The following is a 24,570-nucleotide window of genomic DNA, read 5'->3' as shown; positions in this document are numbered from 1 at the left end:
AAGTCGGCCAGGAATGACTGAAGGTGGAAAAGGAGAGGAGGGGGGCAGATGGGAAGGAGAACCAGGGTCGCGGAAGCAAGAGACGGGCTGAGTTCTGGGGTTAAGGCCAGGCCGGGTGTGTTGGAATAAGGCCTGTACTACTCCCTGTGCTGAACTTGGCAAGCAGGACTTCCTGTTTCCCGAGAAAAGCTCTTACATAAGGCTCTGGTCAGAGAGAGAAAGAGAAAGCCCCAAGCACCCTACCACTGTAGGATTCCTGCCCTGGCCCCTGGGGTGCAGGTTCTCATATTCCTGGGCCCCAGCGTCCTGCCGACTGACCCTGGGCTCCCCTTGGGGCCTGCTCCCACCCCACAGGCCGCCAGGCTTATGCCAGCACCTGCTGAATGTCCCGAAGCTGCCAAGAGGAAGGGCTCCTGCTCCTCCCAGCCTGGGATTACCTGCAGGAGGAAGCCGGCCTCCTAGGTAAATGAGGTAGCTGCTGCTGGACCTTGGGCAGATTGATTTTTTTTTCCTGGCAGCTTGCCTTTTCAGTCTCTGCTCATGCCTCAGGGGTCAGAGGCATGTGGGTCTCCACTCCTGGGCCTGTACCTTGCCCTGGCATCCTGCACTCCACTCCTAGGTACCCAGGCCCCCTTCCCATGGAGCCCCCAGCTCCTCTGAGCGATGTTCCCCACACCCCAGTAAAGAGAGAGACTGTGGTTTATTCTCTTTAATATCCACTTATTGACATCTTGTCACAATAATAATAAAAATAATATCTGTTTTAAAAATCCACAGGGAAGGAGCTCATCCTGTTCTCAGCCCTCGCGTATGGGAACTCCCGGCCTCCGTGTCCCAGTCGCCCTGGCGTCTAGCCCTGATTAGTGCCTGAAGTGGGGGGAGGTTAGGGACCCATTCTCACCCAGAATAGACACAGTGTCCTTTGGCTGGTGTTGGGGGGGAGGGGGGGTGGCGGGGGTTGGCCAAGAGTTAGGAAGTCAGGAGATAAATGGGGGCTTCAAAAGACCAGGGGTTCAGGGGCCAGTGAGGTGGAGGATGGGGGTGTCAGAGGGGAAGAGGATTATGTATGTGGCACGGAAACAGGTGAACAAGTCCAAGCAGCCTGCAGAGGGCAGGCAGGTCAGGGCAGGGGGTGGGGGGAGCTGCAGTGGGGGCGCCCCCAGGGCGCCTCAGTTAACCTGGAAGAGTCCGAAGTAGGTAAGGAAGGGGGCGGCCTTGAGATGGGCCCAGGGGAGGGTGCGGATCCGCAGGGAGGACCCGGGCCGGAGGGGCAACAGCCCAGACACTTGGCAGAGGCGGAGCTGGGGGCCCAGGCTGCTGGCGGCTGTGGCGGAGAACTCTTCCAGGCAGCGCAGGGCCAGGGCGTCATCCACCAGCAAGTCCAGCTTCAGGTAGACAGCCTTCCCCTCATCAAAGTGCACCTGGGGGCCGGCAGGAGGCCGCAGAGTCCGGGGTCCTTGGTGACCCCAGGATCCCATCGGGCCCCGACCCTAGGCTCCCCACCCCAACCTGCCCCCTGAACCAAACCCTCTCCGTCTCCCTCAACCTGGGGCCCCCGCTTCCTGCCCTACCGTGGAGCCAGGTGGGGCTTACCTGGCAGTACAGGTAGTAGAGCCCAGCCCGCGTGACTATAAATTCCCCGCTCTGGCGGTCATAGCGCAGTGGGTTGGAGCTGTTGATTTTGGCCTCTTCCCAGCCACTCACCGTCCCATCCACACCTGAATGCAGGGGTTCAGAGATTGGGGACAGTCCCTTTGCAGGGCCTTCTCATGATCCCCAGGGACCTCTGCAAATTCATAGGCCTGGGGGGGCCCTCTTACCCCAGGAGATGAAGAGACGGCCCTGCGGCCCAGGGAGGAGCCACAACCCCTGCAGCATCAGAGGAAATCATGGGAAGAAATGCCACACTTGTGTGACCAGAGCAGTAAGGAGCAAGTTGTCCCCAGCCACCTCTGGGGGGGGAAGAGCCGGGTGGAAGGAGAAGCGCGGGGGCTTCGATATTTTGTGTCTCTACCGTGTGCCTCTCTCACTCTGAGAATGCCCACATACTGTACCTGAGTCATACAGTACCTAATTAAAACTAGGGCAGCCCGGGTGGCTCAGTGGTTTAGCGCCGCCTTCAGCTCAGGACCTGATCCTGGAGACCTGGGATCGTGTCCCGCATCAGGCTCCCCACAGGGAGCCTGCTTCTCCCTCTGCCTCTCTCTCTCTCTGTGTCTCTCATGAATAAATAAATAAAATCTATAAATAAATAAATAAATAAATAAATAAATAAATAAATAATAAAACTAATCACAAGGGGGATGCCTGGGTGGCTCAGTGGGATAGGCATCTTGACTTCAGCTCAGGTAATGATCTCAGGGTCCTGGGATCAAGCCCCACATCGGGCTCCCTGGTCGGTGGGGAGCCTGCTTCTCCCTCTACCTCTGCCTGATGCCCCCCACCCACTCATGCTCTCTCTGTCAATTAAATAAAATCATTGAAAAAAAATTAAAAATGAAAGTAATCAAATGGTACACAAATGTCCATCAAACAATGGCTGGATAAGGAAAAGTCTGGCGTAGCCAAGCAATGGGGTATTATTCAGCCACCGAAAAGAACTGCTACCATGTGGATGAACCGAAAACATTATGCTAAGTGAAAGAAGCCAGTCCCAAAGGACCACATATTATGAGGTTTCTATGAAATTTCCGGGTAAATACATAGAGACAGTAAGTAGATTGGTGGGTGCTTAGAGCTCTGAGTGGTGGTGGGTGGGAGACATAGGGGTGCTGGCTACAGGGTACAGGGCTTCTTTCCATGGTGATGCCTGCATAACTGTGTGAACAGACTAAGAGTAAATAACCCACCGAATTGGCACACTTGAAGCGGGTGAATTGTATGGTATGTGAAGCATAGCTCAATAAAACTGTACCGCAAAACAAATTAAAAAAGGCTAGAGCTAATTCTCTTTCCACCTCTGCCTGCTGCTCTCCCTGCTTGTGTTCTTTCTCTGTGTCAAATAAATAAAATCTTTATTTTCTTTTTTTAAACCGATAGCAGGATGTCAGGTGGCTTCCTGGGTCCTCCCCAGGGCCACCCTGGTCTCTCTCTCCAATCTACCACGACACAGGCCAACTCCCAGGGCTCCTGCCATCCTCTTGTTCCCTCTGTGCAAGGGCTCAGCTGACAGGCCTGCCCTGGCCCCCTCAGTTCCAAACAGCCAACCCCAGCCCTGCCTCTCGTCTCTTCCCCAGGCCACCCTGGTTCCTGCATAGCCATCAACGACCAGGGAAATCATCCAGTTTATTTACGTATGTGTGAGTGAGAGGTCTGGCCATGGTCTTACTACCGAGTCGTGGCACTGAGAGCTGGGCCTGCAATGAGTGGGCACCAGCAAACACTGGTGGGAGGACAGAAGGAGGCGGCCAACAGGGCCCACAACTTGGGCAGGGTCTGGATCGGGCTTGGTCTAGATCCACCGGACACTCTCCGGGGCTTCACTGGGCAGCTGCCTTCCCCAACCCTCCCTCCTCCGCACCAATCTGATGCCCCAGTTCCCAGTTCCTGCCAGTGCTGCCACCTAAATCGCTCTGTCCCATCTCTCCGCCCCCAAGCCAGGCCCCTGCCACCACCACTGGGATTCTTCTCAGCCTCCTTCCTCATGCGACTCCCTGGGTTGGCCACCTTGCAGGCTCCAGCTTCTTCCCAGCAGGACCAGAGAGTGAGGTCTCTAAATCACAGATGTGAGCCTGCCTCTACTTGCTCTGACCCCAGAATGACTCCCAGACCCCATCTGTGGCTCCGCTAGCACTTCCCTTCCACCAGGCTGAGCTGCTCCTGGTCCCAGGCTGAGCCTCATCATACTCTTGCAGAACTCAGGACATTGGCACCAGTGCTTCCTTCTCCCTGGAAAGGCCCTGAACCCCTTCCCTTGTCCATCGGACGTTCACGCATCAGGGCCCATGCCTTCTTGGGGAAGGACTTCCTGACTCCACTGTCTTCCTTCTATGCTCCCGTTTCCCTGTGGCTGCTTTTGTGATGGTTCTTGTCAAGGTGAACCACAGTTCACAAATGAATATGCTCGTATCCTCTTCTAGATGGGAATTTATTTGAGAATAGGCCTGGGGGTGCTTCCCCAAGAGCACCGAGCCCGGCCCTTCCAAAGAGCAGGTTCTCAATGCTTGTGTGTCTAGTTGGTGGAGGAATGATGTCTGGGTAACTACTGAACTAAATGGCCCCTGGAGGGGTTGGGGAGGACACTGGCCTGGGGCATGAAGGGCAGCAGAGAGGAGGAGCGAGGGCATCCCCCACTATAGATCCAGCTCGAGGAAAGGCTGGAAAGGCTGGTTGTGGCCAAGGGCGCAGTGTGGCTGGGACCGCGGTGTCACCGCCACAAACCAGAAATGGCCATTCTTTATGCCTGGCAACTGCTCTTCCTCATGGAGCTCGAGCATTGACGCAAGATTTTGTACCGTTTCTCCTCTCTCCTCAAACCTCTTGCCCATCTTCCTCACTCTCCAGAGGACCTAGAACTCACCAGGCCAGGGCTCCCTCTCCTCCCCCGACCAGAGCTAAAAACTGACCTGTGCTCACATTCTCCACTAACCCTCTTGTGATGGTGGCATGATGTGTCCCTCCCTTCATCCTGAAACCTCCCTGCCCCTCTCCCTGGGCGCTGCCCTACAGGTTCCCCTCCCCCCTGCACGAGGTATGTCCACACTCTAGGTAGCTTTAAATCCTGGTTCCATGGGGGCACCTGGGGGGCTCAGAGGTTGAGCATCTACCTTCCGCTCAGGGTGTAACCCCAGGGTCCTGGGGTCGAGTCCCATATCAGGCTCCCCGCAGAGAGCCTGCTTCTCCCTCTGCCTGTCTCTGCCTCTCTCCATGTCTCTCATGAATAAACAAATAAAATCTTAAAAAAAAAAAAATCCTGGCTCCCCACTGAGTACCATCACCGCCTCAGACGGGTTCAGTAACCTGCATCTGTAAAATGGGGCTGATCAAAAGATCTTCGTTTTAGGACTGTTGGGAGTTCTAGATGAACAGAACATTCAGTAAACGTTAGCCAGGAGTCCTGTAGCACCGCTTAGCACCAGGACTAAATTTGTTCTCCATCCATATCTCCCTCCAGCTACTGGCCCGTTGCTTGGCTCATCACGGAGAAACTTCTGGAAAGGGCTGGCACTGTTTCTGATGGCTATTTCCCATTTTCTCTTAACCCAGTCCATGCTGGCTTCTATCCTAACTGCACCACTGAAACTGCCCTGGCTGAGGTCACCAGTTGACTTTTAAGGTTACCAAACCCCCCCCAACCCCCCCAACCCCCCAACCCCTCCCTGCCCATGGTCAAATCATGTGACCTCTCTGCTGCATTCAGCACAGATGGCCACACCCTCCTTGGTGAGAAGGCATCTTCTCTCAGATCACAGGACACTCTCCTTCCCAGTTTCTTCCCTTCTGTCTGGCTGCATCTCTGCTGGATTCTCCTCTTCCGCTCCACTTCGGGATGTCTGGGGGCCCCATGGCTTCACTCTTGGGGTCCTTCTTCCCCCGGGTGTCTCATCCAACTCTATGGCTCTAAACACCATCTACATGGCCACGGCTTCTGACCAGATGCATGCTGACCCAGCCTCAGCTGACTACGTCTAGCCATCTCTCCGTGGAACTCACTCATTCATTATCACTTCTCCACTTGTTCAGTGAGAGAGCTAAAATTTCATGATTCATTTACATACCTCCCAACCTATTTATTCCCCGGTTAACCCCATCTTGATAAACGGGATCCTTATTCCCAAGGATGCCCACGTTAAAAATCTAGAAGTCACTTTTGATTCCTTCTCTTCCCTTACCCTGCACATGCAACTCAAGAGCAACCTGTATCCTCCAGCCACACACCCTATCCATCTACTTCGCTCCATCTCAACTGCCAAACCCCCTAGACCAAGCCACCGTCATGTCTTGCCTCCTGGCCTGTCCCATGGAAGGACATTCCAGGTGAGGGAACAGAGTATGCAAAATCCAGAAGAAGGACATTGGTGGGGCAGGGTGTCAGGCCAAGTGTGGAGATTGCATAAAAGTGTGCGACCAGATCACGGGGAGGCTGCAGCCAGGCAGGGAAGCAATGGAATAATGACAGTGAGTTTGGAGGGCCTCAGCTTGGCAACACAGTTGGGATGGAGTATAGGGGTGGGGAGAAGCTGGGATGGGGAAGGGGTAGAGACTGGATGTGAGGTTCTGATGTCAGTGGTGCTGAGATGGGAGGTGGGGTGGGGTGGGGTGGAAAAGAAGCACAGTAGAAACATTTTGAGAAAAAACTATCAGAGCGTGAAGACTCAGAATACACGGGGGTGGGAGGAGAAGAGGGAAGAATCAAATGTGTTTCTTGCACAAGAGTGAGGGCTGGTGGCTGGGTGGGGGGAGCCTGCCTGGCTTCTCACACCTGGATCACAGGCAAACACCAGGTTTGGGAGCTGAGAAAACAGAGCCCCCAGGATGTCCTTGACCTGGCTTCTGGTGTTCCCAGGCTGAAGGCGGGTGGAGGTGGGGGGGGGGGGGGCAGTGGGAAGTGAGAGGTTTTGAGGAGCCCCTTTTCCAGGGGCCAGTGCTGTGGGGGTCAGGGGAGAGCTCAGAGGTGGGAATGGGGTCTCACCGGCCTGTCCTCCGTCCTGTCCCGGTTGTGGATGAACTGTAAGGCATAGGAAAGGGTTGGTGAGACCTGCCCTGCCCCTCTGTCCCCTGTCCTCCCTGGGCATAGCTCACCCATCGCTCACCTTCATAGTGCGCTGCAATGGCTCTGCGAGCCCGCGTTTTCCGGCCTTTGGATGCTGAGATTCAAAGAAAGAGACAGGGGCCAAATAGTCCTCCCTACATCTGAGGGGCCACCCCCCAGCACCCCCGTACCCTCAGAAGCCCAGCATTCTGACTCTTGTCCAGACTCCAGGCCTCAGAGCCTCACGCCATACCTCCCTCCATAAGCAGAATGACTACATCATTTATCACCCAAACTGGGTTGTTTCTGAGAGCAAAAGGGTGCTATTAATAATCACACAGAAATAACAGTTGTAAGCCGGGACAGTCGCCTGCAAATCTGGACATACGGTCACATGGTCATCCCATTCACAAGTTTCTTTGCTTACTGGGGCCCCAGTCTCTGTTTCGCCTACCTTCTCCCCATCAGTTTTTTTTTTTTAATATTTTATTTATTTATTCATGAGAGACACGCAAGGAAAGGCAAAGACACAGGCAGAGAGAGAACCAAGCTCCCTGTGGGGAGCCTGGTGCAGAACTCGATCCAGGACTCTGGGATCACAACCTGAGGGGAAGTTTCCCAGGCAGCCCCCTTGTCTCCATCAGGACTCCAGGGGTACTCCTAACCCTGGGCCATCCCCTCTTTCATATGTGGCGTAGGGTCTCAAATGAGAAGCAGGTCCATGTGATGGAAGGGGTTTCAAGGAGAGGCCCAGAACTCTAGGCTTGCATCTCAACTGATTAGATACATGATTCTGAACTCTAGCCCCCACCCTGTCTATTCGTCAGTTTCTCTAACCCCACTTTGAATGAGGATAATGGTTTTGGCGCTGCCCACTCCGTTGGGATGAACAAAAGCAATAATGGGTGCAGAACCCATCACTGACCGGCCACTATTATTATTCCTGAAGGTAGGATGAAGGGATGCTCACCGTTCCTGCGAGTCCGGACCAGCCGCTTCAGGAAGGGCCCAGGATCCTGGCTCTCCTCTGTCTGGGAATTCAGTTCCTAGGGGAATCAGGAGCAGGGCTAAACCAGGGTCTTGCCGGGACTACCACAGCCCTAAACTGAGACCGACAGGGGGCCCGGTCGGGAGAGGCACCAGCCAGCAGCCAGCACAGATGTCTTAGGGAGCCAAGGGGAGGCAAGGTCCTGGGGTCAGGCCCCAGCCCTCACCCTGCTCCCCAGACCTGCCGCACCTTGCCGGCCTCCCCACAGCCCCACAGCCCCCCAGCACACAGAACAAGCACCGACCCTTCAGCCCAATCGGCACACTGCACACGCGCCCACACCCAGTCGGCGTGCACACTGGGTACACACCCTGCACACATCACCAGCATCCCTCCTCCGCGGCAGGCTCCCCCCATTTCATGCCCCCACAGCACCCACAGCCAATAAACACTCCGGACTCAGGTGACACCAGCCCCTTCCACACGGCCGTCACCATCCCTCCCTCCCTCCCTCCCTCTCGCATACCCAGGCACGGCGGTGCACACCCCCCGCACACACGCGGCTGGCACCGTCGGGGGCGCCCCGCAGCCTCGGCTCGCACCCACTGCCCGCGCCCGGCGGCCCCCACGGCCACTCACCGGCGGGTCCGGGTCCTCGTCCGCCACCAGCTCCCCCTGGGAAGGCTCCTGCCGGGAAGGAGGCAGCGTCACCCCGTCCTTCTCCACCTGACATCTCACCCGCCACCCCACTTCCTGGCCCCGAGCCCTCGGCCCACCCGGCCCGGGCCGCCGCTCCGCCGCCCGGGCTCGCGGCCCGCCCCCGGGAGGGTGCACCGCGGGGCCTCACCTGGGCGGGCGCCGATGCCCGGCTCCCCAGGCTGACCGCGGCCAGCAGGAGGCCGAGGCAGGCCAGCGCCAGGCCCAGGCCCAGCGCGAGCGGGGCCAGCAGGGCGGTGCCCGGCTCCCCCCGGCGCCCCCTCCGCCTCTGGCTCCGACGGGCGGCCATGGGGGCGGGGGGCTGTGCCTGGCTCGCCGCCCCCCCCACCGCCCGGGACCCGCGGGGGGCGGGGGGAGCCGGCGGGCGGGGCGGGCGGCCGGGAGGGAGGGGCGACGGGCGCCCGGGCGGGGAGCGCGCAGGAAGCCGGACGCGGCGGGGCGGCGGGGCGGCCGAGTGCGCTCCCCGCGCCGACCCCCGGAGGAGGCCCTCGGGGCCGGGGTGCGCGGAGGGGGGGACCCGGGCGCGGTTGTGGTGCCGGTGGAGGGGGGCGGCCGGGCAGCGGGGACCCCACCCAGGCTCGGGTGCCGGGGGGGCGGGGGGCGGAGAGGCGGCTAGACCCCCGGCGCCCCCGATCGGGCCGGTGGCGCCCTGGGCCCAACCGGCGACGTGGGGCTCGGGACCGAGTGCTCTGGCCGCCGGCTTAGGGCCGAAGCCGGTTCGGAGTTTCTCGGCTGCACCAAAGACAATACTTCCGTGCCCAGGACTGGGAAGGAGCCTGAGGACATCACTCACTCGGGTCATGTGCTCACTTCTGTCGGCGGATCAGTGGGGAGTTGATTAAAACTCCGGCTCCCGCGCTGGGAGGGAGGGCCGCCCCCGCCCCCGCCCCCGCCCCCGCCCCCGCGCGCGGTTAGCCGGTGCCCCAGACGCCTCTCCCTCTGGAAGCACGTGGGCCGCTTCAGCTCGTCGCGGGGCTTCAGTGAGCTCGAGAGGAGCAACGAGAGCCCTGTGCACGAGTTGCGTAAAAGCCGGACCCCTTTTGCCTTGAAAACACTTTTGCAAACTGGAAATCCCTCGAGGATGCATTTAACCTGCAACGTGCCTTTCTGTGCATCTGCAGTGAAAAGTGCTAGAAAGCAATTCTGTTTCGAGGGTAACAATTAGCTCTCAGGCGAAGCCGTGGTTCTGACCAAGGAAGTTCACAGAGAGGCTCATCTCCCTCCTCTCTCCAACGCCACCTTCGGGTCTTGTGTTCCGGATTCTGTTCTGGATTCATTGTGTTGTGGAATCTGCTGAACCGCCTCCGGCCGCAGGGTCTCTGACACCTTTATTCCACTTACTTGGCACACTCGTCCACTCTGTCCCAGGGTTAGTCATTTCTGACAGTTTTCCAGACCCATCTTTTCTCAAGAGGATCCGAACTGCCTACTCATGTCTCTTCTGGTACCTTCTCTTTCTCAGCTGTCGCAGTTTGTAATGAGAGATCTGGCTCCTCTCCCCATCTACGTTGTAAAGTATGAAATCATATATTTCCTGATTTCTGCTTATTGTCTGTTTCTAGGCAATAGACAAATTGCACCAGAGTTTTTATTCACTTATGTTCCTGGCACCTCCTGAAATACTGGTTCCCAGCAAATATCACTAGAGCACCCTGTTGATAAGACAAAGCAGAGTATATTGCTGGTCCCTCAAAGGCCTGACAATGCCTCATAAGGAGACAGGCAAACCTATGATATTTATGGAGACTTTGAAGTCTGGTTTTTTGTTTTTTTTTAAGATTTTATTTATTTGAAAGAAAGCACAAGCAGGGCGAGCAGCAGGCAGAAGGAGAAGCAAGCTCCCCCCAAAGCAGGGAGCAGGATGCAGGACTCCATCCCAGGATCCTGGGACCATGCCTGAGCCAAAGGCAGATGCTTCACCAACTGAGCCACGGAGACACCCCTGAAGTCTGGTTTAAAGGTCTTTGCAAGCTGGGGTAAGAGCAGGGGTTGATTAGGGTTACAGTGGAATCCTGAAGAATTTGCATATCCAAGTGAGAGGCTCAAACAGTCTTAAGATATAAACTGTTGGTAGATATTTCTATGGAAAATCAGCTGATTTTTTTAAAGTAATCTCTACGCCCAATACGAAACCCAAATTCATGACCTCCAGATCAAGAGTTGCATGCTCTGCCCACTGAGCCAGCCAGGCACCTCTGATTTGGTTGTGGGGTTTGTCTTTGTGTGTTTTGTTTTTTGTCTTTAATAAGCTCTAGGCCCAACATGGGGCTTGAACTCACAACCCTGAGATCAACAGTTGCCTGCTCTACAGACCGAGCTAGAGCTAGCCAGGTGCCCGAAAGTCAGCTGATGTTTTCCATTTAAGAGTTGATGAGTCTTTCAGGAAGTTTCTGGAATAAGCAATAAAGTTAATTTGCAACATTCATCTTCCTGGGTGAAAGTCTCCTGGAATACTATACTAGTTAACGCCAGTGAAGACAAGGGTAGTCATGTTAACAGAGATGTAAGTGCCCCCCCCCCCCCCCCCCCCCCCCCCCCCCCCCCCGACTGGTGGTTTCAGTTGTCCCCCTGCAGCGACATAATCATAATGGATGCTTAATAAACATCTGTTGGTTGATTGAGCTAAAAGCTCCGGGGGGACAAGGACCACATGTCTTCTCTTCTGTTTATCCTCCGTGCCTCCTGCAATGTCTGGCACACGGGGTACACTCAGTAAATATTTCTTTTTTTTTTTTTAAGATTTTATTTATTTATTCATGAGAGAGAGAGAGGCAGAGAGAGAAGCAGGCTCCTGCAGGGAGCCCGACATGGGACTCGATCGGGGGTCTCCAGGATCATGCCCTGGGCCAAAGGCAGACACCCAACCGCTGAGCCACCCAGGCGTCCCAATATTTCTTGAATGACTGAATGGGCAAATACTACATTTGGATTTCTAGTGGGTGACATTTGTAAAAGAGAGAAGGAAGAAGCACAAGACACTTTGGTGGAAAGCCCAGAGGGAATTCTGAACACTTTTGGGATCGATATAACTTAATGGTACTGCTCAGCTGTGAGCATCTGCCTTCCGCTCAGGGTGTGATCCCGGGATCCTGGGATCCAGTCCCACATGGAGCTCCCTGCAGGGGCCCTGCTTCTCTCTGCCTGTGTCTCTGCCTCTCTCTCTCTGTATCTCTCATGAATAAATGAATAAAATCTTAAAACAACAACAACAAAGAGATCGAACCAATTCCCTGAGGGAAGTTAAACCTTCTTGTATGGATGCTGGCAATCCAGAGTAAATGTTTTTTTATTATTTTAGTTTTTGGGGTGATCCATAATCTGACAGCTGACCATCAGCCCTCTCCACCCCAATCGAAGCTCTTCAGTGGATGTTCCTCATCGTATCCTAATCCATGAAGAATTCCTAGGCAGAATTTCCAACCAGAGAAAAACAGTGTAATTTACATAGAAATCTAGAGGAAAAATAGTATAATTTACATACCAGAAGGGGAAACTCAGGATATCATGGTATTTTTTTTTTTAAGATTTTATTTATTTATTTGAGAGACAGAGCATGAGTGTGGGGTGGGGAGAGGGAGAAGCAGGCTCCTCACTGATCAGGGAGCCTGACAGGAAGCTCGATCCCAGCACCCCGGGATTATGACCTGAGCTGAAGGCAGATACTTACCTGACTGAGCCCCCCCAGGTGCCCCAGGATATGTTGGTATTCTTTATGAAATATTACCAATGATCACCACACATATGAGAATCAAGACCATGCAAAGAAAGACAAAATAAAAAATGGGCACTAGAGAAAACAGACACATGCATAACTCCTTTATTGTGTTTCACTTTCTTGCACTTCACAGACATTGTGTTTTTTACAAACTCCAGGTTTGGAGCAACCCTGAATGGACCAAGTGTTGGCACCATTCTTCCAACATCATTGGCTCACTTTGTGTCTCTGTGTCACATTTTGGCAATTCTTTTTTTTTTTTAATTTTTATTTATGATAGTCACACAGAGAGAGAGAGAGAGGCAGAGACACAGGCAGAGGGAGAAGCAGGCTCCATGCACCAGGAGCCCGACGTGGGATTCGATCCTCGGTCTCCAGGATCGCACCCTGGGCCAAAGGCCGGTGCCAAACCGCTGCGCCACCCAGGGATCCCTCTTTTTTTTTTTTTAAGATTTATTTATTTATTCATGAGAGATACAGAGAGAGAGAGAGAGAGAGAGGCAGAGACAAACAGAGGGAGAAGCAGGCTCTTCCCAGGAGCCCCACATGGGACTCGATCCCAAATCCCGGGATCATGACCTGAGCCGAAGGCAGACGCTCAACGGCTGAGCCACCCAGGTGTCCAACATTTTGGCAATTCTTGAACTTTTTCACTATATTTATTATGATCAGTGACTTGCTGAAAGCTCAGATGATGGTTAGCTTTTCTCTTATTTATTTATTTATTTATTTATTTATTTATTTAGATTTTATTCTTACGTAATATCCATACCCAATGTGAGGCTCAAACTCACAACCTGAAGACCAAGAGTCGCACTCTCCAGCAACTGAGCCAGCGGGATGCCCCAGCATTTTTTAAGCAATCTAAGCTGTTAGTTACTAGCTATTGCACATCTAATAGACCATAATATAAACATAACTTTTATATGCACTGACAAACCAAAAAATGTGTTTGACTTGCTTTATTGCGATATTGTTTTATTGCCATAGTCTGGAACTGAACCCACGAAAACTCAGGTATGCTTCCAATGCATAACTGAAAAATAAATAAATAAATAAATAAATAAATAAATAAATAAATAAATAAATAAATAAATAGATAAAATATTTTCAAAATTAATTAAAAAAAAAAAAGACAGGGATCCCTGGGTGGCGCAGCGGTTTAGCGCCTGCCTTTGGCCCAGGGCGCGATCCTGGAGACCCGGGATCGAATCCCACGTCGGGCTCCCGGTGCATGGAGCCTGCTTCTCCCTCTGCCTGTGTCTCTGCCTCTCTCTCTCTGTGACTATCATAAATAAATAAAAATTTTAAAAATACTAAAAAAAAAAAAAAAGACAAAACATCCATTACACAAGAAGAGGATGCTATGTGAAAAAGAACAATCAGAAAACAAGAAATGTTTCCCAGTGGCTAAAAATGTGGTTGCCTCAACAACCTCCTTTTCAACTCATTTCTTACCTCAGGTAAAAGACCCTACCGCCAAAGCGTTCCCTGAAGGGAACCGAAATTACCCCTCAGGCAATAAGGACTGCTGGGAGCCAGCAAGACCCCACCCATGAACAGCCCCAAGATAGTGATCGACTTGACCTTTTCACTGCCGCTTGCACTGCTTGCACACACACACCAACCTTGGCCCCAGATACTCCTCACCTAACGCTATAAGGATTTTTAGCACTTGGGAGACTGATTGAGACGGTGTTGGCTGTCTTCCTGGGGTGGGCCTCACTGAAATAATTTTTTTTTTTAATATTTTACTTATTTGGGATCCCTGGGTGGCGCAGCGGTTTGGCACCTGCCTTTGGCCCAGGGCGCGATCCTGGAGACCCGGGATCAAATCCCACATCGGGCTCCCGGTGCATGGAGCCTGCTTCTCCCTCTGCCTGTGTCTCTGCCTCTCTCTCTCTCTCTCTCTCTCTCTCTCTCTCTGTGTGTGACTATCATAAATAAATAAAAATTTTTAAAAAAAGATTTTACTTTATTTATTCATGAGAGACACACAGAGACACAGGCAGAGGGAGAGAGAAGCAGGCTCCCTACGGGACTCGATCCCAGGATCCCAGGATCACGCCCGGGGCTGAAGGCAGATGCTCAATCACTGAGCCCCCCAGGACCCCTTGAAATGAATTATTTTTTGTTTCCGCACCCCTCATCTCTCTGCCTTTGGATTTTGTCAGCAGCAAGTGGCTGAACCTGTTTTGTTTGGAACTCCAGAGCCCAGTGCTCCTGCACCTGTGCTTCCTGGCTCCCATCTGAGAGAGAAGAATCTCCTTCTAGCATTCTGTATGGAGCCAGATGATCCCCAAGTGTAAGGACAAGAGAAAGACAAGTGCTGACAAGCCAAGTTGGCATCTACACACTCTTGCCTAGAACACTGGGGCTACATTCCCCAAAATGTGGGAGGACACCAGAAAAAAACAACAGGATATTCAGGAAATAGTGACTCTAACTCAGATGAGGGTCAGGATGACCCCTGTGCGGTTCTCACTGGTAGAGGAGGCAAGATGGGATTTGAATTGACTAAATGTCATGAATCATAACCTGACTAAAAATAAACAGAGAGGCCTGGCTGGCGCAGTCAGTGGAGCCCACTCTTCATCTCAGGGTCGTGAGTTCAAGCCCCACATTGGGTGTAGAGATAAGTAAATAAACTTCGAAAATTTTTTAAAAATAAATAAAGGTGTGATATAGGTAAAGAGTACCAAAAGAAAAAAAAACAATTAGAATTTCTAGGGAAGTACTGAAGAAGAAACTCTTTTGTGTCCCCCCTTTTTTCCTCAAGGTTTTATTTTGAAGTCATCTCTACACCCACTGCGGGGCTCGAACTCACAACTCCGAGATCAAGAGTCACTGGCTCCACCAATGGGGTCAACCAGAGACCCCAGGAAACTCTTCATTTAAATGAAAATCAAGGTATATTATGACATGATTGTATTTCATTGACACACTTTTATTTAATGATCTTTAATGCTTGAAACAGTCTCCTGGATTGTGGGCTTGAATGCAGGAAGTAGGAAGTGTAATCCCACCCATTGTTCAGCCTGGTTTTGACCAACATTCCCAAAGCCATAAGAGTACAAGCACTGCTTCTCGGATATCAGCTTTTAGAGTCAACCTGTAAAAAATCCAGAACACCTGGTTATGGTTGCAGGAACGATTGTCAAGCCTCAAAATCTTGAATTTGTAAATGTGGGCTGAGAAAAGATTGCCAGAGGAAGTGAGGAAGAGGAGTTACAAGCCGGCTTCTCTGGCCAAACACACAAAAGTAGACAGGACAATAGGGTTTTACCTGTATGACCGAAATAAGTAATATAAAACCAGAAATAATTAGACACATATCGTTAGGAAGAGTGGAAGAGGAAGTGGAGCTACTCAAGTGCCTCGTGTTTTGTGTTGGAAAGTCGATGTTCACGAAAGATGATACAGAAGGGAATTGAAGGATGCGCATTTTAGCTAAGATTTTGGAAATAATTTCCAGAAGAAATAGGAACAGAAACCCTTAACAAGGCTTGTTTCCGGGTCGCAGGGTTGGAGTGGGGTGGGACAGGACGGGGACGGGTGAGGTAGCATTGCTTTCCAACTTAACAGTCTCTGTTCTGCTGGGTCTGCTTTCAAGCAAATGCAGCATTTTGGTTCATAGAAAAACATTATTGGGGCGCCTGGGGGGCTCAGTCAGTGAAGCATCTACCTTCGGCTCAGGTCATGATTCCAGGGTCCCAGGATCAAGTCCTGTATCGGGCTCCCCGCAGGGAGCCTGCTTCTCCCTCTGCCTATGTCTTTCTTTGTCTCTCTGTGTCTCTCAGGAATAAATAAGTAAAATCTTTAAAGAAAAAGAGAGAGGGAAGAGGGAAAAAAAATGTAAAGCAGAAAAGCCTAGCCGAGCAAGAAAAAGCCTGGACTCACACCTGCTAATGGAAAAAAACAGAGATTGGACCCTTGGAGGCATCATCCTCAGAGCCTTTAACTTTGGCTTGAAAAATTAATTCAGTACGCTTAACCTTTTTGTTCTTGGTCTGCGGCCAAAATGAAAATTAACTTGCATTTGGACACCGACTGGAAAGTGGCTTGGGAAAAGTGGGAAGCGTAGGAAAAATACTGAAGGGAAATACGCCAGTCTGATTTGTTTTCCTCTGGCCTTTTATGCTTTCCTTCTCAAATTTTCTACCATTATGAGAGAAAAATCAGGCTTTTTTGTTTTTGAAGGCCCGGTTTGATTAATATCATTCACGTGCAGAGAATTTCCCACGGTCTGGGCCAGGGGGCTGGGAAGGCTCTGCTGGCTGTCCTATTTTCTTTTCTTTTCTTTTCCTTTTTTTTAAGATTTTATCTATTTATTCATGAGAAACACAGAGAGGCAGAGACACAGGCAGAGGGAGAAGCAGGCTCCCTGCGGGGAGCCCGATGTGAGACTTGAACCCGGGACCCCAGGATCACGCCTAGAGCCAAAGGCAGACACCCAACCGCTGAACCACGCAGGCGTCCCTGGCTGTCCTATTTTCAATGCCAGCAAAAGTTTGTTGAATGTGTTAAAAAGAAAAGTCCTCAGAGGCCCCCAAATGGTCTCATTTTGGGGGGCTCCATACACCATCTCACTGCAGTTCAACCTCCCGCAAGAATGGAACCCAGCGGTCAGCAAGGGGTTTTAGGGTCCGACCAGAGTGGGCCACGGGGGCTGGGCCCCGTGCCCTGAGGCTGAGGCCCTGTGCGGGTTAAGACACCTGGCTTTTCCCCTAGAAAGCTGGCCTTCTACAGAACATTCCTTTTCTTTTGCTAATAACTTTCTGGCCCCACCCTCCCCCGTTATAAAAGCCTTGCATTTTGTACAACCCCTCTGAGAGTCTCTCCTTGCTCCCTGGGGTGCTGCTGCCCTACTCATGAAGGGTTTAATAAAGCCAATGAGGGGGCGCCTGGGGGGCTCCATCGGTGAAGCATCTGCCTTCAGCTCAGGTCATGATCTCAGAGTCCTGGCTGGGATGGAGCCCTGAATGGGGCTCCCTTCTCAGTGGGGAGCCTGTTTCTCCCTCTGCCTCTATCATCTCTCAAACAAATAAATAAAACCTTTAGAAAAACATCAATGAGCTCTTAAAATGTACTTAGTTCAATTTTTTTAACAAGAGTTTACAAAGACGCTGCATGAATTTTTTTAAAGATTTTCTTTCTTTCTTTCTTTCTTTCTTTCTTTCTTTCTTTCTTTCTTTCTTTCTTTCTATCTATCTATCAACCAATCAAAGAGAGAGCAAGTGAGCACAAGCCAGGGAGAAGCAGACACCCCGTTGGGCAGGGAGCCCAACTCGGGTCTGGATCCTAGGACTCCGGGATCATGACCTGAGCCGAAGGCAGATGCTCAACCGCTGAGCCCCCCAGGCGCCCCCTCCTCCTCTACTGTCATTGCTACTCTGCTTTACTTCCAACACCTGGTAAGTGGGTCTCCACACACCCCCACCAGTTCTGTGACAGCCGCTGAACACCCTCACCCCATTCCAGGTTCTACCTGGAGGGAGCGTGGGATCCCACAGGGTAAGGAAGAGCTCAGTCCTGTAGGGCTGTCCCCAGCCCCACACACTTTGGACACCAGCGAGCATCTGGCACCTGTAATTTTTTTTTTTAATATTTTATTTATTTCTTCATGAGAGACACAGAGAGAGAGGCAGAGACACAGGCAGAGGGAGAAGCAGGCTCCATGCAGGGAGCCCTATATGGGACTCAATCCTGGGACTCCAGGATGACCCCCTGGGCCGAAGGCAGGCACTAAACCGCTGAGCTACCCAGGGATCCCTGGCACCTGTACTTCTGACCCACTGGCTATCTCATCAGAGGCTCCCGTGCCTTCCTCTCCGGGTCGATGACCCGGCTAGAGCAGCTCACTCAAGAAAACAGTGTACTTGCTAAGATTTGATGATGAAAAGCTACAACTCCGAACAGCCAGATGGAAGAGATGCTCCGGGCAAGGAGTGTGGGAGGAGGAGAGCCACCCTCCCAATACCTCTGCGTCTTTAGCAACCCAGAGACTCCGGCACTTTGGGGGTTTCATGGGGTTGCGTTACCAGGTTCGGCTGATCAAGTCATCACTCATGGGGGACTGAGCTCAATTGTTAGCTCCCCTCTCCTCCCGGAGGTTAGGAGGTGGGGATAAAAGTTCTAACAGCGCCCCTGGGTGGCTCAGCGGGTGAGCATCTGCCTTCGGCTCAGGGTGTGACCCCAGGGTCTGGGATCGAGTTCCGCATCCGGCTCCCCTTATGGAGCCTGCTTCTCCCTCTGCCTGTGTCTCTGTGTTGTCTCTCTCTTTGAGTCTCTCATGAATAAATAAAATCTGAAAGAAGAAAGAAAGAAAAGAAAGGAAGGAAGGAATGAAGGAAGGAAGGAAGGAAGGAAGGAAGGAAGGAAGGAAGGAAGGAAGGAAAGGAAAGAAAGAAAAAACAAAGTTCTAACCCTCTAATGGTGAGGTTGATTCCTCTGGGCCACCAGCCCATCACTAAGGGCTTCTATTAACCTAACCTCATTAATATAAACTCAGGTGTGAAAAAAAAAAAAACAAAACAAAACTCAGGTGTGGGTGACAGGGGCTGATTGGGACACTCCATTCATCTTTATGGTTCTGGAGCCATTTCAGGAACCAATGACAAAAGACCAAATACCTCAACAGATGTGCCCATTGTTCTCACACACTGGGAGATTCCAAAGGTTTTTAGGATCTCCCTGCCAGAAATGGGAACAAAAATGAAATCTCTCTCTCTTTCTCTTTTTTTTTTTTATAACACCCAGCACCTCAGAGTGTCCCGCCATGTTTTTCTTCTGATTAAATTCCGGTTGCACATTTTTGGCAGGAAAGCCACAGCAAAGCTATTGTGTGCTTGATGCCTTACAACAGGAGACACAAAGCCTCAATTCATCCTATTACCGGCGATGTTTACTTGGATCCCTTTGGAAGGCAGCTATGCTCACCACTATACCACCAACGCCTTGGATCCCTTTGGTTAAGGTCTGGTCCGCCAGGCTTCTCTACCCCAACGTGACCATTTTTTCATCTTCATAACGAACAAATGGTCTGTGCAAACACACTTGGGACTGCCCTCCAGAATCGTGTTCTCCAACCCACAGCCACCTGAACATTTGAGTATACGTTAGTGACCCTCGCCTGAATCAGCTATTACTCCATGGGTCTCAAAATAGATATCTTCATTCTCCCTCTACAGGTCTTAACTACATTCTACTGTGATTTCCCTTCTGCCTCATTTAGTATTTGTTTTTTTATTTTTAGTACAACCATGTCCTTGTTACTCATGTGTTGGTTTTCTTTTTTTAATGCAGTATAATCCATTAAGTCATTATCCATTTTCATACTTAAATTGTTCCAAATTGGGATGCCTGGGTGGGTCAGCAGTTGAGCACCTCCCTTCTGCCCAGGGCATGATCCTGGGGTTCCAGGATCAGGTCCTACATTGGGCTCCCTGCATGGGGCCTGTGTCTCTGCCTCTCTCTCTGTCTCTCATGAATGAATGAATAAATAAATAGTTCCGAATTTATTCAGTGGGAGATTTTGCCATCTGGTTCCTGGGTCCTCCTCAGTTTCTGAGCTCTTCTTTCCCCACTTCTTGCCTTTCTCTCTCTCTCTCTCTCTCTCTCTCTCTCACACACACACACAATAAGAAGTTCCAGGCCCTCTATGTACTTCCTCAACACCATCCCTGGGATCAGCAGCTATTTCTGCAAGGAACTCTGTTTCTTGTCACAGAGAAGGCTATTGAGAAACCAAGGTGACAGGAGAACTTTGTGCTCCTCCTGGAAGGTCGCTGATTCTCAGCCCTTTGTCAGAGATAGGCTGCGTAAGTGTTGTGTACTAAATCTCTAATGTTACTTCTCATTCTGGGCCAGCACTCCGGGGGCTCGCTCCCCTGGCTCCGTACCCCCCACCCCTGCATCTGTATCTCCTCCCCCTGTCTTCCTGTTCAGGACACAGTGTCTCCCTCCTTGCGTTCACTACAACTGATTATCTATTGCCTGTGTCCCTCGCTGGAGTGTGAAGTTCCCCAGGTGTGGAGCCTAAGTCTGCCCCCCCTTTTTTTTTCCTTTTTTAAGATTTTATTTATTTATTTGACAGAGAGAGAGCATGAGCAGGGGGAGAGGCAGAGGAAGAGGGAGAAGCAGATGCCCTGCTGAGCAGGGAGCCCATGCAGGACTTCATCCCAGGACCCTGAGATCATGACCTGAAGGCAGATGCCCAACCAACGAAGCCACCCAGGGGCTCAAGCTAAGTCGGCCTTGTGCACCACTGTATCTCTAGTGGTTTGCTTGGTGCCGGGCATACAGTAGGCACTTCGTGTATTTGATGAATGAATGGCTTCTTTCCCTTGGTTGGACCCAAGGAATTCCTCAAGCGACCTTCCAGGTGCTCTGCATGGGCTCTCCCTGGTTAGGACCTCCATCTGCGTCCTAGCCACCTGCGCTCACCCCCACCATCATCACATCTCATCACGTCATTCATCCGACTCTCCCTTTGTCAGCTTCGTGGATGCAGGAACTTGACTTATTTACCTTTGTCTCCCAGAACCTGGCTAGTGCCTTGCACACAGTGGGCACCCCCTGAATATTTCTTGCACCAGTGAGTAAATGATTTTGCTCTGATGCCACAGTCGGGAGGTGTAGGCCCCAGAGTAAAAAAAAACTGAAATCAGAATCAGAATTCAGACTTCCTCTCCCCGCAGGCAATGTGACTTTTTGGAGGAGGGGAAAGAAGACCTGGCTTTGAGGACGGGGTAGGGTTTGGTGAATGAGGAAGGGGGGGTAGTTGGCATTTCAAGGCTAGATGGGCAATCGCCAGCCTGACCTTCATCTCATTCTTTTTCCATTCTCTATGTCTTTTTTCTTTTTTTTAAGATTTTATTTATTTATTCATGAGAGAGGCAGAGAGAGAGGCAGAGACACAGCAGAGGGAGAAGCAGACTCCTGAGGGGAGCCCGATGCGGGACTCAATCCTGGGATTCCAGGGTCACGCCCTGAGCCAAAGGCAGATGGTCAACCACTGAGCCACCCAGGTGTCCCGTACATTCTCTATTTCAGAGATTCCTGGGTCACATGGTTTTACTTTTATCGCAGCTCTTCATCCATTTCATATGTGCCTTTGTTTTTTTTTTTTTTTTAAATATAAATTTTTTTTTTAAATTTTTTTTTTATTTATTTATGATAGTCACAGAGAGAGAGAGAGGCAGAGACACAGGCAGTGGGAGAAGCAGGCTCCATGCACCGGGAGCCCGACGTGGGATTCGATCCCGGGTCTCCAGGATCGCGCCCTGGGCCAAAGGCAGGCGCCAAACCGCTGCGCCACCCAGGGATCCCTCATATGTGCCTTTGAAGTAAGACTCAACCCAGAGGAGAACTGAGTGTCAGGAGCGGGCCAGACTCTCAGGTGCTGTAGGCCCTGGGCCCCCTACTGGCTCCTTGGCCCCAAGCTCAGACTTGGATGTGTTGGCCCCTGGCCTTGGCACCTGCCTCAGCCTTGAGCCCAAGCTGCAGCTTGACTCAGCTCTGGCTTGGCTATGATGGGCCAGACCAGCCAGCCTCCCACTAAGCAGGAGAGAATATGGTAAAAGCAAACACACTTCCTGATACCTCAGTGGCACCTGCCTCAGACCCTTTTGGGATATCAAATGTAAATGCACAAATTAGTTTAAAAATTGTTTAAATTTTAAAAAGCATCACATCTGCGAACAGCCACAGTTGCTAACCTATTGGCCAAAAGTGAGTTGGGTAGGGATCCCTGGGTGGCGCAGCGGTTTGGCGCCTGCCTTTGGCCCAGGGTGCGATCCTGGAGACCCGGGATCGAATCCCACATCGGGCTCCCAGTGCATGGAGCCTGCTTCTCCCTCTGCCTGTGTCTCTGCCTTTCTCTCTCTCTGTGTGTGACTATCATAAATAAATAAAAATTTAAAAAAAAAGTGAGTTGGGTAATAAGAAACCTAGGTCTGGTCTCCCCTGGTCTCTGGCCTTGGGTAGGCCACCCAGCTCTGCAGGTCTCAAATGGGAAAATGGGCTGGAAAGAAATCAGGCCTGGCTGGTGGCAGGATTCCTCTTTTTTTTTTTTTTTTTTTTAAAGATTTTGTTTATTTATTCATGAGAGACACACAGAGACAGGCAGAGACACAGGCAGAGGGAGAAGCAGGCTCCCTGCGGGGAGCCTGATGTGGGACTCAATCCCAGGACCCCGGGATCACGACCTAAACCGAAAGCAGACGCTCAACCACTGAGCCACCCAGGAGCTCTGGTGGCAGGATTCTGCAGGAGTGCAGAGTTGGGGTCACCCCATGGCTTACTTTAAAGCAGTGTATTTTGAGACACCTGGGTGGCATATTTTTAACACAGAGAGAGACAAATGCGTGTCTATATATCTGTGGGGAGAGAGAGTTTTGTACTTGTGTATATAAATATATGTATGCACATGCCTGTGTATAAATGTCTCGCTGTAGAAATATAAGGGGTCTACTGAGCCAGACACGGGGCTGGATCCTGAGATCATGACCTGACCCAACATCCTGAGCCCGAAGCTTAACCAACTGAGCCACCCAGGCACCCCTCTCTTCTTTTTTTCTTCTGTAGGCTCCCTGCCCAGTGTAGGCCTGGAGCTCACGATCCTGAGATCAAGAGTCTCAGGCTTTCTTTCTTTTTCTTCGTGTTCCTGACTCCCACCTGGATCTAGAGCCTGAAGCTAACAGTGGGAGCCCTCGGAAAGTCTCAACAAGTCTTGTGTGTACTCCTCGCCATGGCTCAGCTCCAGACACGCTTCTTCACTGACAACAAGAAATATGTGGTAGATGATGTACCCTTCTCAATTTCTGCAGCCTCTGAAATTGCTGACCTTAGTAACATCATCAGTAAATTGCTGGAGGCCAAAAATTAGTTCCACAAACATGTGGAGTTCGATTTCCTTATCAAGGGCCAGTTTCTCTGGTTGCCCTTACTCAAACACATGGAACTGGAAAACATCTCATCAGAAGAGGTTGTGGAACTGGAATATGTGGAGAAGTACACTGCACCTCAGCCAGAGCAATGCTTGTTCCACGATGACTGGATCAGTTCAGTCAGAGGGGCAGAGGAATGGATCTTGACTGGTTCTTATGATAAGACTTCTCAGATCTGGTCCTTGGAAGGAAAGTCAATAATGACAATTGTGGGACATACAGATGTTGTAAAAGATGTGGCCTGGGTGAAAAAAGATAATTTGTCTTGCCTACTACTGAGTTCCTTTATGGATCAAACTATTCTCTTATGGGAGTGGAATGTGGAGAGAAACAAAGTGAAAGCTTTGCACTGCTGCAGAGGTCATGCTGGAAGTGTGGGTTCTATAGCTATTGATAGCATGGGAACTAAATTTTGCAGTGGATCCTGGGATAAGATGCTAAAGATCTGGTCTACAGTTCCTACAGATGAAGAGGATGAAATAGAGGAGCCCACAAATCGACCGAGAAAGAAACAGAAAACGGAACAGTTGGGACTGACAAGGACTCCTATAGTGACCCTCTTGGCCACAAGGAAGCAATTTCCTGGGTTCTGTGGTCAGATGCTGAAGAAACCTGCAGTGGGTCTTGGGACCACAAAATTAGAGTATGGGATATAGAGTCTGGCAGTCTTAAGTCAACTCTGACAGCAAATAAAGTGTTTAATTGTATCTCCTATTCTCCACTTTGTAAACGTTTGGCATCTGGAAACACAGATAGATATACCAGACCATGAGATCCCCCGAACTAAAGATGGTTCTTTGGTGTCGCTGTCCCTGACCTCACATACGGGCTGGGTCACATCATTAAAGTGGTCTCCTACCCATGAGCAGCAGCTGATTTCAGGCTCTTTAGATAACATTGTCAAACTGTGGGATACAAGAAGTTGTAAGGCTCCTCTCTATGATCTGGCTGCTCATGAAGACAAAGTTCTTTTTTTATTTTATTTTAAAGATTTTATTTACTTATTTTTTTTTTTAACAGTGGGTTTATTTATGTTTTTAATTTATTTATGATAGTCACACACAGAGAGAGAGAGAGGCAGAGACACAGGCAGAGGGAGAAGCAGGCTCCATGCACCGGGAGCCCGACGTGGGATTCGATCCCGGGTCTCCAGGATCGCGCCCTGGGCCGAAGGCAGGCGCCAAACCGCTGCGCCACCCAGGGATCCCTATTTACTTATTTATGAGAGATACAGAGAGAGAGAGAGAGAGAGGCAGAGACACAGGCAGAGGGAGAAGCAGGCTCCATGCAGGGAGCCCCACGTGGACTAGATCCCAGGTTTCCAGGATCATGCCCTGGCTGAAGGCAGCGCTAAACTGCTGATCCGCCGGGGCTGCCAGAAGACAAAGTTCTGAGCATAGACTGGACAGACACAGGGTTACTTCTGAGTGGAGGAGCAGACAATAAATTGTATTCTTACAGATATTCACCTACCACTTCTCATGTGGGAGCATGAAAGTGAATGACAAAT

At 51.1% G+C, this 24,570-nt stretch overlaps 1 protein-coding gene and 1 pseudogene across 1 annotated transcript; one reads left to right on the top strand and one right to left on the bottom strand.

Moving 5' to 3' along the window:
• Nucleotides 1-1,169: 1,169 nt before the first annotated feature.
• On the bottom strand, nt 1,170-8,685 carry TNFSF12 (tumor necrosis factor (ligand) superfamily, member 12). Its single transcript, NM_001205168.1, is given in 7 exon segments — nt 1,170-1,421; nt 1,594-1,718; nt 6,632-6,667; nt 6,753-6,806; nt 7,662-7,737; nt 8,319-8,366; nt 8,527-8,685. Coding segments are annotated over 7 exon segments (750 nt in total).
• Nucleotides 8,686-22,692: 14,007 nt separating this feature from the next.
• On the top strand, nt 22,693-24,570 carry LOC100688386 (annotated as a pseudogene).

This window comes from Canis lupus, chromosome 5, assembly GCF_011100685.1.
Source record: "Canis lupus familiaris isolate Mischka breed German Shepherd chromosome 5, alternate assembly UU_Cfam_GSD_1.0, whole genome shotgun sequence".
Classification (NCBI taxonomy): Eukaryota; Metazoa; Chordata; class Mammalia; order Carnivora; family Canidae; genus Canis; species Canis lupus.
Note: the sequence above shows the minus strand (reverse complement) of the source record. Positions and strands in the feature narration are given on the sequence as shown.